This window comes from Oncorhynchus mykiss, chromosome 9 (genome assembly GCF_013265735.2).
Source record: "Oncorhynchus mykiss isolate Arlee chromosome 9, USDA_OmykA_1.1, whole genome shotgun sequence".
Lineage (NCBI taxonomy): Eukaryota > Metazoa > Chordata > Actinopteri > Salmoniformes > Salmonidae > Oncorhynchus > Oncorhynchus mykiss.
The window spans coordinates 48,910,602-48,930,290 of NC_048573.1; the positions used below are offsets into that span (position 1 = coordinate 48,910,602).

Consider the following 19,689-nt stretch of genomic DNA (forward strand, 5'->3'; position numbering starts at 1 on the left):
AAGCAAGGATAGAGGAAAGCATCTTTGATAGATTTTATGATATTTTAATTGTTGTTTCAGCATTTTAGCTCAGATTTTTAACCTGTATTTATCTATTTATTGACTAATTCAAAATGTCGAGGAACTGTTTCTGATTTCAAGAAACCTTATGTGCACGAGGTAACGGCCAACTTCATCACACTTCCCTTTCACTCTGCTGTTATCGGGGAGAGGTACTGACAAACTTTACTGGCTAATTGATCAATCAATAACTTTTACCAGAGCAGCGTAATACCCTGTACACCCTCTATCCCACTCAATATCATGCCCTATCTGGTTCTGTAACTTTCTGTGTTTGTATTTGTCTTAACGCACTTTCTTCCCTCCTCTCTCACTGAATGCCAGCTGTTAATGTGATTAGTGTAGGTTATGGTGCTTAGGGCAGAGTAGGGGGATGAGTAGGCCTTTGGTGCAAACAGGGCTTAGAGGCCTACACAAATTGTACTATGTCCCTGGTGAGTCTACACTTCTGTTTGTGTGGGGGCTGAAGAGGCTTTTTGGGGGGGGGGGGGGGGGGGGGGGGGGGGGGGGCGTGCTTATGGGATGCGATGGAGGGAGGGGTTGATCTACATAGAATCTATGTTCTAGATCGTAGAAAATAGGATGTTCTGTTGTATACTGGCTGCCTTTTGAGGTGGTACCTCATGATCAAACACTAGTTTCTAACCTCCGCATTCCCCACTAGTTTGATTCAGCTAAAAGCCTCCAGTTAAGAAAAGGTTTATCTGAAATATAAGGAGATTAGATCTGGGCAGAAGTCATCACTAAATCAAAATGGAGCTTGTCTCTATGCCTCTGTCAATCAGAAAATGAACCAGTCTCCTTCCTATCAATCAAAGGTTCCTCACAGTTACCGTTTACTCTCAAAGTTCAATTGGTGGTGCAAGTTGGGGTAGTGCCACCCTCAGACAGAGCTGTTTCCTAGAGATGACCTGTCAATCAAAGTCACCCCTCTAGGGATGGAGAGGAACCTCTTTGATTTTCCAACAGAAAACACCCTAATGTCACCAGGGACCACCTTCTCCCTTCTCAAACTGACTTCGCCTTTCTTTCTTTCTCGACTACTGTGTGTTTGTAGTGTATAAAGGCCTGCAAAGAACATAACTTGAATCCAAAACCTCAATCACATTCCAAAGCCTTCCATTTCTCCCTTCCATCTGTTGCTACTGATAGTATTCCCGGCATGATGCCCATTCACCGTTAATACAGAGAAACAGATTACACACTAATGAACTGAAATGAATTATGGGACGTGAAAATAATAAATTAAAAATGTCTGACATTTTCACTGGAAAAAAATCAATGCTTGTTATTCAGCTTTCAGTCTCATGGTTAACTCCCAATCGTGATAATGAGATTGTAATCCTAAAAACATATTTTAAATAGAACGTGAGAGTTGCACAGATTATTATAACCATTTCTTTCTCACCAACTGAATAGTGGAAATTCCTCAGTAGTTTAAGGCAGTGGAAGTTCCTCAAGGTAGTTTAGGGCGGAATTATATTTCAATTAAAATGATTAACTATGCTCCTTGTGCGTCTTGATGATAATAATTATGTTGATACATGTTTAACAAGTCATTTGACTGCTTTAATGAAAAATCCTGTGATTTAAAAGTAAATGACTCGAGTAAACCTGCCGCAGAGATGTTGGACGCTGCATCCAAACAGGGTAAATACTCCCTGCAGCGTGGATTTACTTCCTCCATGACGATAATAGAACCGATGGCCTGATTTATATTCAAAACAGAGCATTGCACTGGCAGTTAAATGTTTCTGACTGAAGCAAGTAGGGGTGAGTGAAAGAACAGTGATGTGTGTAGACTACAGAAGCATTATCTAGGGGTCAGAAATCATGTTACCGTACAGCTAAATCCAATGGCCTCCTAAAGCAAATTGGGCAGTATACAGCATTCTGAATTACTGTAGCTAGGTATGCATCCTGTACTATATTCTAGGAGCCCACAGCAGTTTGACTGGAGTCAACAGCAGCAGGGTCTGGCTGGTGTTTCTGTATGATATGTTGAATAAAGGAATAAAGACAGACACCAATGTCAGGTTCAATAGCCTTGTTTGTGCATTGTACAAACCCCTACAACTGGAGTCCTGGGAACAGTCCGGCTAGTCGATTACCTATCAACTAGACTCCGTAACATCATCCTTTTCAATAGAAAGTGCAAACATAAAGGCATAACATTAAGTTCTTAACAGTCAGGTCATAACAATAGAAAAAGCATAACATTTTATTTTTACTTCAGTTGTCATCTTCCTTTTTTAATTTTATTATTTAAGAAAAAATATATATTTTAATTAACCCAGGGCAAGTTAACAGTCCCTTGCTTACAGAGTAAGCCTGTCCGGTGGCTTGCACAGCTGACCCACCCGTGAGTAAGTATTGGCTCTGACAGGGGTAGGATTAGGGGCACGAGCTGGAGAGCTTGGTGGGGTAGAAGCCTCACCTTCAGTTGGCCCATGTCTCAATTCTGCGCCCCTTACCCTTAGGCCTGGACTGTGATCCAGCTCATCTAGGTGAGTGTATGGCGTGTTCTGGTTTGTCTGCTCTGCTACGTGCAGATCCACCCAATTGCGACGATAGAGGGAGCCACCAACATCCACCAGGTAAGAACGTGGTGCAACTCTCTGCAGGCATGTGCCCAGCCTCAAGTCCTGTGTGGTCTCCCGGCTGCAGTTTCATCCTTATCGTTTCACCCACCTCCAGCTCTGGTAGGTCTCGAGCAGTCCGGTCGTAGAAGCACTTAGCGAGCTGCTTTCTGTGACGCAGTTTGTCCGTGACGCCAACCATGGCGCAGGGCTCAAGTAGCTTGTTAGCTACAGGGATGGTAGTCTTCAGATGTCTGGACAGAAGGCGTTGTGCTGGGCTGCTGTCCATGTTTTCGGTGGGTGTGTTCCTCCACTGTAAGATCGCTTTCCATGGGTTGTTGCTGTCGCGCAAGGCCCTGCTTAACAGGTTTTTTGCAATCTTGACAGCTGATTCTGCCTTGCCATTTGCTTTTGGGTGTCTTGGTGAGGAGGTCACGTGGTCAAACTCTCATTCTGAGGCGAAACGCTTGAACTGTGCAGTGAATTGTGGGCCATTGTCCGTGATTACCTTGTCAGGCTGACCTTGCCTTGCAAACTGCGCCTTGCAGTGCTTTATGACCGTCTCTGCAGACAAGTCAGGGAGCAGTTCAATTTCCCAAAAGTCAGAGCAGTGATCAACGATGAGAAGATAGTCCTTTTGTCTGTGGCTGAATAAGTCCATGCTGATGATTTGCCAGGCCCTTGTGGGCAGTTCGTGTGACATCATGGTTTCCTTTTGCTGTTCATGAGCGTACTCGTTGCATGTGGTACAGTTGCTGACAAAGTCTTTAATTTCTGCTTGCATGTTTGGGCAGTATAATGTTTCACGAGCCTGGTGGTAGCATGCGTCACCTCCAACGTGACTGGAGTGTATGCGGGTAAGCATCTCTGGACATAGTGATTTGGGAATAATGACCTTCTGACCTCTGAACAAGATGTCATTTTGCACGCTGATCTCATCTCGAAAGGTCCAGTATTCTCTCACTGTGAAAGATGTCTCCTCTTTCAGGTATGGCCAACCTGCGAGAGCCATGGACTTCAGTGACTGTAGGTGTTCGTCCTTGTCAGTGTGTTGCCTTATCAGGGCTAGGCGGTGATCTGTGACGTTTAAGTAGTCTGCCTGATTGATCTGTTTAACATCTTGTTGTTCCTGCTGTAGCGAACAGATGGCCTGCCGCTCATAGACAGTGCCTCTGCCTGTACATTGTGTTGTTGCCCTGCTCAGTGTGTCGCTGATGTACATCTCTGGTCCTGGCTTGTAAATGACCTTCAGGCTGTAGTTTTGCAGAGTCAGGAGCATGCTTTGAAGCCTCTTGGGCGCGTTGAGAGGTTTACTGAATATGGCAATGAGTGGTTTGTGGTCAGTTTCAGCGGTGACCAGGTCTCGCCCATATAAGTAGTGACGGAATCGCTGGCAGGAGAAGACGATGCTGAGGCACTCTTTCTCAATTTGTGCATAGTTTTGTTCGGTGGGGGTGAGCGCTCTCGAGGCAAACGCAACTGGCTGGTCTTCCTGCATAAGGCAGCATCCAAGTCCCCTTTGGCTGGAGTCGCTCTGGATTGTGACAGGCTTCATGACGTCGTAGTAGCACAACGCTGGCATGGATGAAGCCAGAGATTTCATCTCCTGCACTGCGGCCTCGTGCTTGGGTAGCCAGTGCCATGGTGTGTCTTTGTCTAGCAACCAGTGCAGAGGCTCACAAACTGCTGATAGGTGTGGCATGAACTTTGCAAGATAGTTTGCAAAGCCGATGAGACGCTGTACTCATTTTGCATCAGACGGGTTTGGCATGTCAAGGATCACTAGGACCTTGTCTGGGTCTGGCTTCAGGCCTTTTGCCGAGAGAATGTGGCCATGGAAGTGGACGTCTTTCACCTTGAACTGCAGCTTCTTCAGGCCAAGACGAAGCTTAACTGATCGGCAGCGCTCCATCAGTGCCAGGAGCTTCACATCGTGATCGCGTTCTGCTTCTTCGTCTGTGTCACCACAGCCTACGATCAGGACATCATCGGCGATGGGTTCAATGCCCTTGAGCCCAGCCAGTAACTTGTGCTGCTTACGTTGGTATATCTCAGGCGCCACTGAGACACCAAACGGGAGCTTGAGCCAGCGTTTCCGACCCCAGGGGGTCCAGAAGGTAGTCATGAGGCTGCTTTCTTCATCCAGCTTGCATTGAAGGAATGCATCTCGGGCATCCACCAAGGTGAAAATCCTGGCCTTGGGAAGCTTATAGAGGACATCCTCTAGTGTCGGCATGATGTAGTGGGATCGTTTCAGTGCTTGGTTCAGATGCTTTGGGTCGATGCAGACCCTCAGCTTCTCTGTTTTTTTCACTATGACCATATTGCTGATCCAGTCAGTTGGTTCAGTCACAGATGTCATGTGGCCATCGGCCTCATACTTGTCCAGCTGGGCCTTCACAGCCACTTTCATTGCAATGGGCACATTGCGAGGAGCACACTGGACTGGAGTGATGCTCTCATCTACTTCAAAGTGTACCTCCCCAGGCACTGATTCAATGGGCATGTTGAATACATCGTCATATCTGCTGAGTAGTTGTTGTTTGGACAGGGGTCCATGCTGGACATGATCCACAATGTGCAGGTCATTTGGTACAGTGAACTGCATCAGTCCCAGGCGTTCGCATGTAGAGCCTGAGAGGAGAGGATGTTGACTGGTTTTTACAATCTCAAACTCCAGCTTGTGTTTGCGTCCCCGAATAACACATTCGGTCTCAAAGGTGCCCATAGAGCTCATTTAGCTCTCCTGAGTACAGCTTTAGTCTAGTATCGCTGTGCAATAGATGTGTGTCAGGTGCCAGATTGATTTTGTCTTTGTAGCTCATTACGTTGCATGTAGCACCAGAATCCAGTTGACATTGTTGTTGCTTGTTGTGTAATCGTAGTGTCACAAACCATTTCTTCCCTCGAGTGTACAGCCCCAATGGATTTATGCATGTAAATGTCACTTTCACTGTTCAGCTCTGAACATTGAGTGACATCATCAACACAGTGAATCTTGCCCTCACTCACCCTTCTTTTGCTTTTGAGACACACTTTTGCAAAATGATTATTAGTTCCACAAGCTCTGCATGGTTTTCCGTAGGCAGGGCAGTGCTCTTTGCCACGTGTGTGTGTATTCCCACAGTATTTACATGTTACGGGGCTCTCTGTGTTCACCGTTCGTGGTGAATTGCTCTGCCTCGATTGGTTTAGTCTGAATGTCTGCCTAGCAACAGCGTGAACAGTATCAACGTCGGAGCGTGGGGTTTCGATTTTCATTGCTCTCATTCTCATGTCAGTGACTTCAGCAGTGCGGCACATTTCGATGGCAGTTACTAATGTTAAGTCTCTCTCTCTCAGTAGACGCCGGCGTGTATACTCGTTTGCAATTCCCAGCACTGTTGTCACGAATCAATTCATCTTCAATCCCCCGTATTCACAAGTGGCGGATTTCTCTCTCAAACGGGTTACAAAGTTGTGTACTGACTCACCCTCTTCCTGTTTGCAGCTTCCGAAAACGAACCGCTCGTACATTACGTTTCTGGCGGGTTTGAAGTAATTCTCCAATGCATCCAATATAGCCTTTGCATCACACTGTTGTCGTGCTGTGAGGGTGAGATTGTGCCAGTAGATATGCCTGCATTCGCTGCCCATTAAACTCCTCAGAGTTGCAGCTTGTACCTCGTTGGGTTTCTCATGTAGATCGGTCGCCAGCGCATAGTCCTCGAATTCATCCCTGAAGTTGTCCCAATTAGTGTTCCAGTCCCCTGTGAGAACCATGGGATTTGGTGGCGGAATGTTCGCTGCCATAGCAATGGAATATGAGATTTCTTTGCCTTCAGTCATCGAAGTAGGTAGTAATGCTAGCTAGCCAGCTAACAACGAGTTGATCAGTGTTGTGAGTAGGAAACGGCGTGTGTTCGCATGTGGAACGTAACTGCGCCTATACTGTACTTAGCTACAAAAATAACAAACGTGTGTTTTCCGAGCCACTTCTGATACCATGTTTCTGTATGATATGTTGGATAAAGGAATAAAGACAGACACCAATGTCAGGTTCAATAGCCTTGTTTGTGCATTGTACAAACCCCTACAACTGGAGTCCGGGGAACAGTCCGGCTAGTCGATTACCTATCAACTAGACTCCGTAACAGCTGGCCCTGTCTCATTTAGCTGACGTTAACATTCACTCTGCAGCAATCACAATCAAAGCTGATCTTGGATCTGTTCATGTCATATTATAAACTATGATTTTAAAAGGTAGAACTGCTCCTAGATCAGCACTTCTACTCTGAGATGCTTTGTGGCTACGGGCTCAGACCAGTCATTCTCTGGTTCCTTCTACATCTTCTCTCCATCTGTAGAGACGTGATGGATCCAACCAAGAGAAGGTCAAGGTTGTAGGTCTGTCAACATCCTCCATTCTCCAGCACTCCACTAATAAAATACACTGAATAAAAATTATAAACGCAACATGCAACAATTTCAAAGATTTTACTGAGTTACAGTTCATATAAGCAAATCAGTCAATTGAAATAAATTCATTAGGCCTTAATCTATGGATTTCACATGACTGAGAATACAGATATGCATCTGTTGGTCACAGATACCTTTAAAAAAAGGTAGGAGCGTGGATCAGATATCTAGTCAGTATCTGGTGTGACCACAATTTGCCTCATGCAGCGCAACACATCTCCTTCACATAGAGTTGATCAGGCTGTTGATTGTGGTCTGTGGAATGTTGTCCCAATTCTCTTCATTGGCTGTGCGAAGTTGCTGTATATTGGTGGAAACTGGAACACGCTGTCGGACACGTCGATCCAGAGTGTCCCAAACATGCTCAATGGGTGACATGTCTGATGAGTAGAGTATGCAGGCCACGGAAGACATGGGACATTTTAAGCGTCCAGGAATTGTGTACAGGTCCTTGCAACTTGGGACCGTGCATTATCATGCTGAAACATGAGGTGATGGTGGTGGATGAATGGCACGACAATGGGCCTCAGGTACTCGTCACGGTATCGCTGTGCATTAAAATGTATATTGATAAAATACAATTGAGTTCATTGTCCTTAGCTTGTGCCTGCTCATACCATAATCCCACCGCCACCATGGGGCACTCTGTTCACAACGTTGACATCAGGAAAACGCTCGCCCACACAACGCCATACACACGGACTGCCATCTTCCCGGTACAATTGAAACCGGGATTCACCCGTGAAGAGCACATTTCTCCAGTGTGCCAGCTGCCTTCAAGGTGATCATTTGCCCACTGAAGTCGTTTACGACGCCGAACTGTAGGCGGGTCAAGACGCTGGTGAGTACGACGAGTATGCAGATGAGCTTCCTTGATACGGTTTCTGACAGTTTGTGCAGAAATTCTTTGGTTGTGCAAACCCACAGTTTCATCAGCTGTCCAGGTGGCTGGTCTCACATGATACCGCAGGTGAAGAAGCCGGATGTAGAGGTTCTGGGCTGACGTGGTCTGCGGTTGCGAGGCCGATTTGGACGTACTGCCAAATTCTCTAAAACAACGTTGGAGGCAGCTTGTGGTTGAGAAATTTTAAATTTCAATTTTCTGGCAACAGCTCTGGTGGACATTCCTGCAGTCAGCATGCCAATTGCACGCTCCCTCAACTTGAGACATCTGTGGCATTGTGTTGTGTGACACAACTGCACATTTTAGAGTGGCCTTTTATTTTCCCCAGCACAAGGTGCACCTGTGTAATGATCATGCTGTTTAATCTGCTTGTTGATATGCCATACCTGTCAGGTGGATGGATTAACTTGGCAATGGAGAAATGCTCACTAACAGGGATGTAAACAAATTTGTGCACGAAATTTGAAATAAATACGTTTGTGTGTAAAGCTAGGGCACTTCTAAAAGTCTATCTCTCGTATTAAACTACCTATTTGTCTTAATTTTCATCTGTAGAATCAGCCAGCGAGGCAGATTTGATATGGTTTCTCTGGGGATCAGGGTATTGAACAGGGACTGTACAGTAGATTATGGGGTGTGTTTCACGGGCTGAGGCCAGCTGTAAGTAAGCTTTCTGTGGGTTTTATTCCTACACTACCTCCCTAGCGCGTGTGTCTGTGCCTTATTTCACTATTCAGCCCAATGACAAAGCACTGCAGAATCAAACAGCAGGCCTCATTTCCAAATCTAATTGCCCGTATTAGAGTTGATCATGTCCACTGACAGACTTTGGGAGTGCAACCTAGTGTATTTGGATCTGTGTTTTCACCCCTGTTTATTTAGATATTATGCCCCGGCTGTCTCTGTAATAGTACTGTTCATACACGACCTGTGTTTCCTTTGTGCTGTATTCAACCACTGACACACCATTTGTATTGTAAAAGCATGTTACGGCTGTGTCCAATGATGCCATCAAATACATTCACATTTTGTCAGTAACACCTCGCCGCTCTCTCACCACTCCACTGATGCCACCCCTCTTAGCCATCTCCTCCTCTCTTCTGTCAAACAATTCTCCTTCTCTTTACCTTTCCTCTCACCTCCAACCCCATGAACTTGAATCCCTCTCCATGTCTCCCTGCCTGTCTCCCTGCCTGTCTCCCTGCCTGTCTCCCTGACTGTCTGCCTGCAGTGTAAAGTGGAAGAGGGTGATTTCAGCCACACACATACAGTACATCTACTACACAGGCACACACATACAGTACATCTACTACACACATACAGTAGGAAGCTAAGCGTTGCAGCGTGTGAAAATGGCATGTGGAGTGGGCTTCTATACAGTCCCTCTCGCCTCATGAGACCTGTGGATTATCGCATTGATCTTTGTAATTAATCTCAGAATGCAATTAATCAAACCTGAGACCCTGGCTGTGTTTGTGTGTGAGAGTGGACCTGATTAACAGGCTATATTTATCCATCAGGCGTATCGGAGGGAGGACATGAGATTCAAACATGACTGTATAGATCGATGTATATTTTTAATGAGGGCCTGGCTGTACTGTATGCCATCATGAATACACTCCTGTCAGTCGATGGAGCAGACAATCTGGAGAATGGATGGCACAAAGGAGACCAACGTGGACCTCAATGCCATATCGCCCACCGTATGTCACAAAGTACTGTTCTGCTCAGTAATAGGCTTCATTTTCACATCTCGAACAAGATAGGGATCCTTTTCCCATAATTCCTCTGACAGCACATTCTGCTCCTCCAGAGACTCAGTGAATGGAACCACATGGAGGGATTGCGTTTACTAGGCTATATATTTTCCTTTCCACTCCCGGCCGCTTGATGTCATTGGAAATGTAGTGGAGAGGAATATTGCATCCTCCCGTTGGGGAGATGTCAGAGTATGTGGCAGGAGATGCTGCGGTGGGTAAGAGAGAGAGAGGTAGGCTGTGGGTTATTGAGCGAGGTGATTGGAGTCAGAAGTGGTAGTGTGTGAAAGAGAGAGAGGATTGATTCTGGGCTTTAAATAAACACACGGCTTCTATATTCCAGCTGGGGCACTGTTCTCTGCCTAACTCACCTGTCAGTCAACACACTGTGTGTGTGTTTGTATATAGTGGTGCAAAAAAGTATTTAGTCAGCCACCAATTGTGCAAGTTCTCCCACTTAAAAAGATGAGAGGCTTGTAATTTTCATCATAGGTACACTTCAACTATGACAGACAAAATTAGAAAAAAATCCAGAAAATCACATTGTAGGATATTTAATGAATTTATTTGCAAATGATGGTGGAAAATAAGTATTTGGTCAATAATAAAAGTTTTCCACCATAATTTGCAAATAAATTCATTAAAAAAATCCTACAATGTGATTTTCTGGATTTTTTTCTAATTTTGTCTGTCATAGTTGAAGTGTAGCTATGATGAAAATTACAGGCCTCTCTCATCTTTTTAAGTGGGAGAACTTGCACAATTGGTGGCTGACTAAATACTTTTTTGCCCCAATGTACATATATATTTATATATAAATAAATAAAGGCAACAACACACCAGAAACAAAGTCTCAGGGCTTAAGATTTGTCAAACCAACAAGGAGCCTGTACTTGATTGAATTAGAACCGCAAACCATCAATGTGTGTCAGTAAGTTTTAAACAGAGACCGAGTCCACTGGCAGATAGTTCCAGTATGTCCTTGGCCAGCCTCTGTGCTGTAGCTATCATCCTATACATCATAACAGTAGAGGAGCAGTAGAGCGGCAGACAGATCTTCTAAGAGAGCCCTGGGCACAGAAACACTGTGTGGGAGAAGAAATGGCCATGGCAATTTATCTGCAGATAGCAGGGGAAGTTGTGCCTGCTTCCTAAACTGCCTCACTTTTTTCCCTCTGTCTATTTTTACATGTTATCTTGCCTCCATTTGCCTGTGCTGAAAAACCAATCTGTTCCAATAAGCTTATCTGTTATTGAGGCTCTGGCCCCTCTGCTTCTCCCCCTCTGGGGCGGAAATTGCTCTGGCCACTCTGTGACTGCCCTCTTCCATTAGACTGTACAGCCTGCTGTGCGTGCGTGCGTGCGCGCGCACTAGAGACGTGATGGATCCAACCAAGAGAAGGTGAAGGTTGTAGATAGGTGTGCACTACAGGTCAAAAGTTTATTTTCAGTTTCATGTCTTCACTACTATTCTACAATGTAGAAAATAGTCAAAATAAAGAAAAACCCTAGAATGAGTAGGTGTTCTAAAGCTTTTGACCGGTAGTGTGTGTATATATACGTGTTTGTGTGTTCGTGCGTGTGTCTTTCTCTGCATGTGGCAATTTCTACCTCCCTAAAAAAACGCTGAGTGTAACATAACATTAGGAACACCTGCCCTTTCCATGACATAGACAGGCGTCCACATACTTTTGGTGATGTATTGTAGACTGACCAGGTGAATCCAGGTGACGCTATGATCACTTGTTAAATCTACTTCAATCAGTGTAGATGAAGGGGAGGAAAGAAGTTAAAGAAGGATTTTAAAGACTTGAGACATGGATTGTGTATGTGTGCCATTCAGAGGGTGAATGGGAAAGACAAAAGATTTAAGTGCCTTTGAACAGGGTATGGTAGTAGGTGCCAGGCGCACCGGTTTGACTGTGTCAAGAACTGCAACGCTGCTGGGTTTTTCAAGTTTTTCAAGCAGTTTCCCGTGTGTATCAAGAATGGTCCACCCCATAAAGGACATCCATCCAACTTGACACAAATGTGGGAAGCGTTGGAGTCAACATGGGCCAGCATCCCGGTGGAATGTTTTCGACACATTGTCGAGTCCATGCCCTGACGAACTGAGGCTGTTCTCAGGGCAACGGGGTGCAACTCAATATTAGGAAGGCGTACACTCAATGCATATTTCTCCTTCTCTCTTCCTCCCTCATCAACGCGACCCATGCTCTCTCTTATCTACCTCCTCCCTTATTCCTACCCTCCTCGTTCCCTACCTTAGTATCATCCTTTATTGACCTAGTTGTTTTTGTTGGCTACTCCTCCAAGTGCTGAAGGCTCATTAAGAGTGTTCAATTTGTTTTGGAGAACGCAAATTCGCAACAACAGTGTCTGTTCTAAGCTCACAGGGTGTGCTTTGGACCAATGGCTTTAGAGGGAAATAATCTGAACTGTACATTCTGGAATATAATAAATAATAACATTAGTGACACATTTTCTTTCGATCTATTATTCCAAATCCGGTGTTTTTGTTTAATTATATCGCTTTTTTTTATGACAGTTATGATTGGGCTGCATACACTCTGGTAACAGTCATTTGAGTTGTCTGGACCTTGGAGTGTTCTGGTCTCTCACATACAGAGAGCTTGATTTGTCACATAGAGAGGTGTTGGGTTTTCTCTTTGCCTCCTATTGTGAGCTGCTGAGCTATCAGGGAAAGTTCAGGAGTTGCCTGAGGTCACAGACTTTGCTGCTGTGACTAAACCACTGAAGTAAATGGTGTCTCATCCACCTGAACAGTGCTGTCCTCTCCCTGAATGGACAGACCTGGCCCGGAGAGAAGATGGAGCGCTTGAAGTCAGGCTTTTAGCCGGCAGTGCAGGAGAGAGGAGGAAAAGGGGAGGGTGGAGAGGGAATGAGGGCACGCTGTCCCAAATTTAGAAAATGTAATCTGCTGTGGGGCAGACATGTCGCCAGACGTAGCCAGAGCAGAGTGCACCTGGGATGGCCTCTTTGCGCTGAGTGATTCATGGAGCTCCCTCGGGCTTAGCATAGGCAGCCTCCCTATCTATAGTATCGTTTGTCTTCATCTACCTTATCTACCTGAAAGAGAGGGAGAGATCAGAGAGGGGGAGATAAAATGGGGCAGAGAGTGAGAAATGGAGCGAACGAGGATAGAGAGAGAGAGAGAGGAAAGGAAGAGCTAAACGGGGGCAGAGGGAGGAAAGATTTTGGGGCAAATAGAGAGAGAGGGTATGGCATATTCAGTGAGTGTCAGGGAATGATGGAAACACTGAGGTGGTGAGTAAGACCCAGGCAGAGTAGAGGGCAAGGAGAGGGGGTTAGAGAGGAGAGAAAGACATAAAACAGATATAGATTTAGAGTAGCGATGCTGTTTTCCCCCACACTGTAAATAGGTCAACCATCTGCGTTGTAATAGATTATATGTATGTTGGATACATGTAGTTAATGATGCTTGGAAAGGGATTTTGGAATATTTATGTCAAACAGTGTTTGATGTTAGTCTCCTCTCTGACCTTTGTCCTCTGACCCCTGTGTGTTGCAGGTATCTGGATGAAACCAACCCGAACCTCCAGGATGAGGGTTAAGAGAGCAGACTTTGTGGCCGGATGTCTCGGTGGAAGGGTCATCGTTGCTGGTGGACTAGGTGAGCACTTTACTGCCCAAATAGATGCTTGGGTTGCAAAATACCCCAGAACCAATAAACTACTTGACCCTGACAAATAACACCACTTACAGCACTAACAACAAGGTCAGGTCCTAACACTAAAACAACCTCAAGGTCTAGTTCATGTGAACAAACAAAACACCTGCGCATTAATCTTAGTAACACAGTGTGACAGTCACACCATGAGAAGTAATCATGTTAATTTAGGCAAATGAAGTTCCCATTGCTTTCTAATTTTCCCCTTGATTGAATTGCATCATAAATATACTGTGAAAAAAAACAATGAATCATGTTTAGAATGAGTAATAAGAGGGTTAGGGTTTCCTCCACTGCGTGATTGTTGGCAGTTTACAGTTATAGCCGTGGCTCAGTAGGATATAGAGCAGAGTTTACCTCATAATGAGACAGTGTGGGAATTCATTCTATTCTCTGTCTTTGTACACATTCTGTGTAATTTGGTTAATTTATTTGTTCATTTGGGTCTCCGTGTCACAGCTTAAGGAGACAATGAAGCGAGCTTAGAATCTGTCAAAAGAACTGCTCCCACTGTCTCTGTGCAAGAGGTAGAGAAATTGAGTTTGAGTGAGAGATGTAGAGAAAGGAAAGACACAGGGAAGAGAGGATGCAGAGGGAGAGAATACAGTTTGAGGGGGGGGGGGGGGGGGGGGGGGGGGGGGGGGGGGGGGGGGCTGGTACAGAGAGACGGGAGGAGAGAAAGAATTAGGAAATGTTACACTCAGAAATGTCAACAGTCTGGGCATGATCATTTTAATCCAAGAAGGATCTTTTTGGATTCTGATTCACATATGTTATATGGCATATTTCCCTTTCCTCTGACTGTTGTCAAAAGCTGGTAAATGAGGGATCTGCTCTTAGTTTAACAGCCAGCTGGGAGAATTGTCTCTGTCTTTTTCTTTTGAGGCTGGATGAAGCACCTATTTATTATTCATAGTGTTGGATGTGTGGAAGCCAAAGGGCTGCTTTTCAGGGTGACATCAGATTGCCATTGAAAAGCTGGAGCCTCCTCCTTCAACTCTGTATTCTCTCTTCATCTGTCTCCCAAACAGTTCTGAGTATCTTCACTTTTTCTCTCAAATGTTTTAATTTCTCTCTTGACATCCCCTCACATTTCTTTGTGCCGTTGTCCAGTTCTGTCCTAAAATCTATTGCAGGCAAGTGGTCCTAATGTGCCTAATCCCCTTCTGCTAGAACCTCCATGCTGCTGAGGCCAATCCAAATAGGGTGGTAGGTAGCCTAGCGATGAAGAGTGTTGGGCCAGCAAATGAAAGGTTGCTGGTTTGAATCCCTGAGCCGACTAGGTGAAAAATCTGTCGATATGCCCTTGAGCAAGGCACTTAACCCTAATTGCTCCTGTAAGTCACTGGATAAAAGCGTCTGCTAAAAGACTAAAATGAAAACTTTTTTTCAAAATGATCTTGGTCCATTTGACACAGAACAGAATACGTGGTCAAATCCAATTTAGTAAAAACATCCCCCTCGGGGAAACAAACATCTAGTAGCAGAGAGAGGGAGATGTAGGTTAGGTGTTAGGAAATCAAAGGCGTGACAGGAAGCTTTGAGCCCCGAGAAGAGCGGAGCGGAGGAGCGGTCCTTCCCGCACAGCGCTATGGCGGAGTGTGTTCCTGTGAAGATAAAAAAGGAGCAGGTCTGAGCAGTACTCTGATTACCATGAAAAGACGATTCAGCTCGGGCGCTTTGTTCTCCCCAGAAATTATGAGAACAACAGTAGCCTAACCCCCACCGACCAGTCCATATCATCTGTAGCTCATTGAGTGTCTCCATGGAAACCAGAAAAACTTAGCAGCAGCTGGTGGCATATAAAGACACGGATAGGAGCCCAAATCCTGAAGCTTGAGGAGAGAACTCACTTTGACTGACCCTCCTAAAGATATGAGATATTGCTGTGTGTGTGGTGGAGGGAGAATAAAATGTGTGATTGTGGAGGATATACACTAAGTGTAACAAACATTGAGAACAATTGCTTTTTCCATGACATAGACTGACCAGGTGAAAGCTATGATCCCTTATTAATGTCACCAGTTGAAAAAGTAGGTGGATGAAAATATTAATTGATTGGTTGGCTGATAGGATAAGATACACTGAACATGTGAAAGTTGTGAACGGTTCAAGAATTACAGTAATTGTTGGTTGTTATTAAATGGTAATTTATGCACATTTAAGTAGCTACAGTGGCAAGAAAAAGTATGTGAACCCTTTGTAAATACCTGGATTTCTACATAAATTGGTCATAATCTTTCTTCATCTAGGACACAACAATGGACAAACAGTCTGCTTAAACTAATAACACACAAACTGCTTAAACTAATAACACACAGTCTGCTTAAACTAATAACACACAGTCTGCTTAAACTAATAAAACACAAACTATTATACGTTTCATGTTTTTATTGAACACGTGTAAACATTCATAGTGCAGGGTGGGAAAAGTTTGTGAACCCTTGGATTTAATAACTGGTTGACCCTCCTTTGGCAGTAATAACCTCAACCAAAGTCTTTCTGTAGTTGCGGATCAGACCTGCACAACGGTCAGGAGGAATTTTGGACCATTCCTCTTTATAGAACTATTTCAGTTCAGCAAAATTCTTGGTCTCTGGTGTGAACTGCACTGTTGAGGTCATGCCATAGCATCTCAATCGGGTTGAGGTCAGGACTCTGACTGGGCCACTCCGGAAGGCATATTTTCTTCTGTTGAAGACTATCTGTTTTTAATTTACTTCTTTGTTTTGGGTCGTTGTCCTGTTGCATCACCCAACATCTGAGCTTCAATTGGCGGACAGATAGCCTGACATTCTCCTGCAAAATGTCTTGATAAACTTGGGAATTCATTTTTCTGATGATAGAGAGCTGTTCAGGCCCTGAGGCAGCAAAGCAGCCCCAAACCATGGTACTCTCGCGAACAAACTTTACAGTTGGGATGAGGTTTTGATGTTGGTGTGCTGTGCTGTGCCTTTTTTTCTCCACACACAGTGTTGTATGTTCCTTTCAACTATAGTTTCATCTGTCAACAGAATATTTTGCCAGATGTGCTATGGAACATCCAGTTGCATTTTTGCAAACTTTAGATGTGGAGCAATGTTTTTTTTGGACAGCAGTGGTTACTTCCGTGTTGTCCTCCCATGAACACCATTCTTGTGTTTTATGTATCGTAGACTCGTCAACAGAGATGTTAGCATGTTCCAGAGATTTCTGTAAGTCTTTAGCTGACACTCTAGCCTCACTCTAACCTCATTGAGCATTCTGCTCTTGCAGTCTTCTTTGCAGGATGGCCACTCCTAGGGGGATTAGCGACAGTGCTGAACTTTCTCCATTTATAGACAGTTTGTCTTACCGTGGACTGATGAACATCAAGGGTTTTAGAGATACTTTTGTAGCCCTTTCCAGCTTTATGCAAATCAACCATTCTTAATATTTTGTTCAAGGCATGTTCACGTCAGGCAATGTTTCTTGTGAATAACAAACTCAAATGTTGTTTTTTTTATAGGGCAAGGCAACTCTAACCAACATCTCCAATCTGTTCTCATTGATTGGACTCCAGGTTAGCTGACTCCTGACTCCAATTAGCTTTTGGAGAAGTCATTAGCCTAGAGGTTCACATACTTTCCCAACCTACACTGTGAATGTTTAAATGATGCATTCAATATAATATAGAAAAATACAATAATTTGTGTGTTTTTAGTTTAAGCACACTAAGCTTGTCTATTGTTGTGACGTAGATGAAGATCAGATCAAATTTGATGACCAATTTTGCAGAAATCCTGGTAATTCCAAAGGGTTCACATACTTTTTCTTGCCACTATAATGTACATTTCAGACCAGAGCTAGTGCGAACCTGAGCTAATTAACTACGCCCAGGACCAGAGCTGGACTAGAGCTAGTGCAGACCAGATCAGTAGATGTGGTAAGTAGTTGTGTTGCAGGTTCTTTGGGCCCTACAGTATGGATGTGGTCAGTAGTTGTGTGGTCAGTATTTGTGCTGTTGTGGTCCCAAGTTGTGTGATTCAATAGTTTTGTGGTCAGTAGTTGTGGTCAGTAGTTTTGGTAAGTGGTTGTGGTTAGTAGTTGTGTGGTCAGTAGCTGTAGTCAGTAGTTGTGGTCATTCGTTTTGTGGTTCAGTAGATGTTTGGTCAGTAGTTGTGGTCAGTCCTGGTCAGTAGTTTTGGTCGGTGTTTAGTTCAGTTGTTGTGGTCAGTAGTTGTGTGGTTGTGGTCAGTGGTTTTGTGGTTGAGGTCAGTAGTTGTGGTCGGTCTTTGTGTTCAGTGTCTAAACCACAATAGTTGCGTGTGAGAACTGAAATAAGTGTGATAAGTGATCGGGTGAAATAGGAAGTGAGTGAAGGGAGACCTCTTCGCTCGATCCAATTAGAGCAGCAGGATCAACGTACAGTCCACTCTTCTCTTTACAGACAGGCAAAATAGCCAGTTTAGTTATTTAGAGCACGGTCCACAATCCTGAGAAGGACAGTATTAGAAATCTTTCCTGTATTGTTCCAGGTCGTCCAGACCTGGGAATCATTAGAAATCTTCTCTGTATCGTTCCAGGTCATGCCATAATGTAGTTATTTTGGTAGATAACTCTCCTTATTAACTGAAATTGTATTTTTTCAAAGCCATTTTATCTGTCGCGCAAGCTGTTCGAAATAGATTCGCAAATCATGTAGCTATGGCAGGCCTGCTCCCTCCATGGCTAAAGCCAGTGTGAGAAACATGCTAACAAACGTGTGTGCTATGAAGCTAAATCAATACTGCACTCTGACCCAGAACTCTTCTTTTCTAGATTCATTATAACGTTGTTATGACTGTCCATGAGAATCCAAATAGGTCAGATCAGGTTTGCAATGAATAACTTCAATCAGACCCCCTCTCACCCGTAGAGGGGGAAGGAAAGAACTAGTAGGGATTAACAAATCACTTCCTGTTGTAAATCAAGGGAGAAGATCCAGGCCTGCGCTCTCCAGATTCACCAAAGGAATGTGCTTTGTCTCAACAGACCTTTTCCCCCTGAAACTCTAACACGTTCAAAAGCATATACTGGAACAATATTTCTAGTATAGAACGTGGGGAATGGTCAGAGGTGATCTATGGAACACTAACGTTATTTGTGACCCGTTTCAGGAAACGGCGTATGTTGTGGGTCACGACTTCACAGGAGAGCCGTTTGAACATAAACTAGATTTTTTTTAAATCTAAATGTGTTTTTTGCCATGTGCCTTAATAACAAACATTTATGCCATCTGTAAATACAAATAACATTGTTAAATTACAAGCCTAGTTGGTTTAGCCACAGTTAAAGCCAGCAACCTTCCCGTTAGCCATGATTGGCTGAGATAATGAGTGGCCTGGATATGCTGAGAGAAGAGTTTGGATTGGTCTGCCATATAGCATGCTTCTGTCTATTTGAGCTGGTCTTTATGTGTAGGTAATCCTGTCTAACACAGCTTTTTTAATGTATCGTGTAGTAAAACTGCATAAGTGTTACGCTCCACTTTCTGGAGGAATGAGTTTTGAAATCAGTGGAATTTGAGTGTGGTAGCTAAGGAGATGGAAAAAACACATGTCTCCGGATTACATCTTCAAACTAAGGGCAACCATGGCATCTGATAGGAGACGCATCCATCCATGATGTATATGGGTAAGAGAGTCTAGCAAGCTACATTTTCAGATATTACATGTTTTTAATTTAGAAATTCAGTCTTTTCCTTTCAAGTTAAAGTGTACTGTTAGCTAGCTAGCTAATGTTAACTGGCTGGCTCGCTAGCTAACGTTACATGTTTGATCTTATTATTCGTATCTCAGAGCCATTTTCTTGGCTAGCTATATCCTAATGTTAGCTAGCTAACATTGAACCTGGTTGGATAGCTGGTTGGATAGCAGATTCATGCAGGGTAGTAACAGTTGGGATTATGGTTTATTGTCTACCTAGCTAGCGTTGTGAGCGCACATCGGCCAGTGTGTGCTCTGAGAGCGAAACGCTCTGAATTTACAAACGGACAATCTGACAGCACAGTTGCAGAAACCAACGCTCTGGGTAAGAAAACAGCCTAACCAGCTTTGCTAGGGCGAGTAATGTTCAGCTGTTCTCTCATTTTGTTTTTGGAAGTAGCTAGCAAGTTAACTTGGGTGCTTGATTGCTATTGTTAGTACAGAATGCTCGGATGGTTCTTCCCTCAGCATGTTGCACCTGGCCATCTTCTACATTCTCCTCAGGTAGGTCCTC

General features: G+C 44.2%; 1 protein-coding gene across 2 annotated transcripts in view; it reads left to right on the plus strand.

Moving 5' to 3' along the window:
- klhdc8b (kelch domain containing 8B) overlaps window positions 1–19,689 on the plus strand; it is a 104,264-nt gene that overhangs the window by 79,533 nt on the left and 5,042 nt on the right. For both annotated transcript variants that reach the window (XR_005053268.1, XM_036988215.1), the window contains one exon: window positions 13,312–13,413. Coding sequence is in view for 1 of the 2 variants with exons in the window: in XM_036988215.1 (XP_036844110.1) it covers window positions 13,312–13,413 (102 nt within the window). In the remaining variant the exon portion in view is untranslated. The remainder of the gene's footprint in view (window positions 1–13,311; window positions 13,414–19,689) is intronic.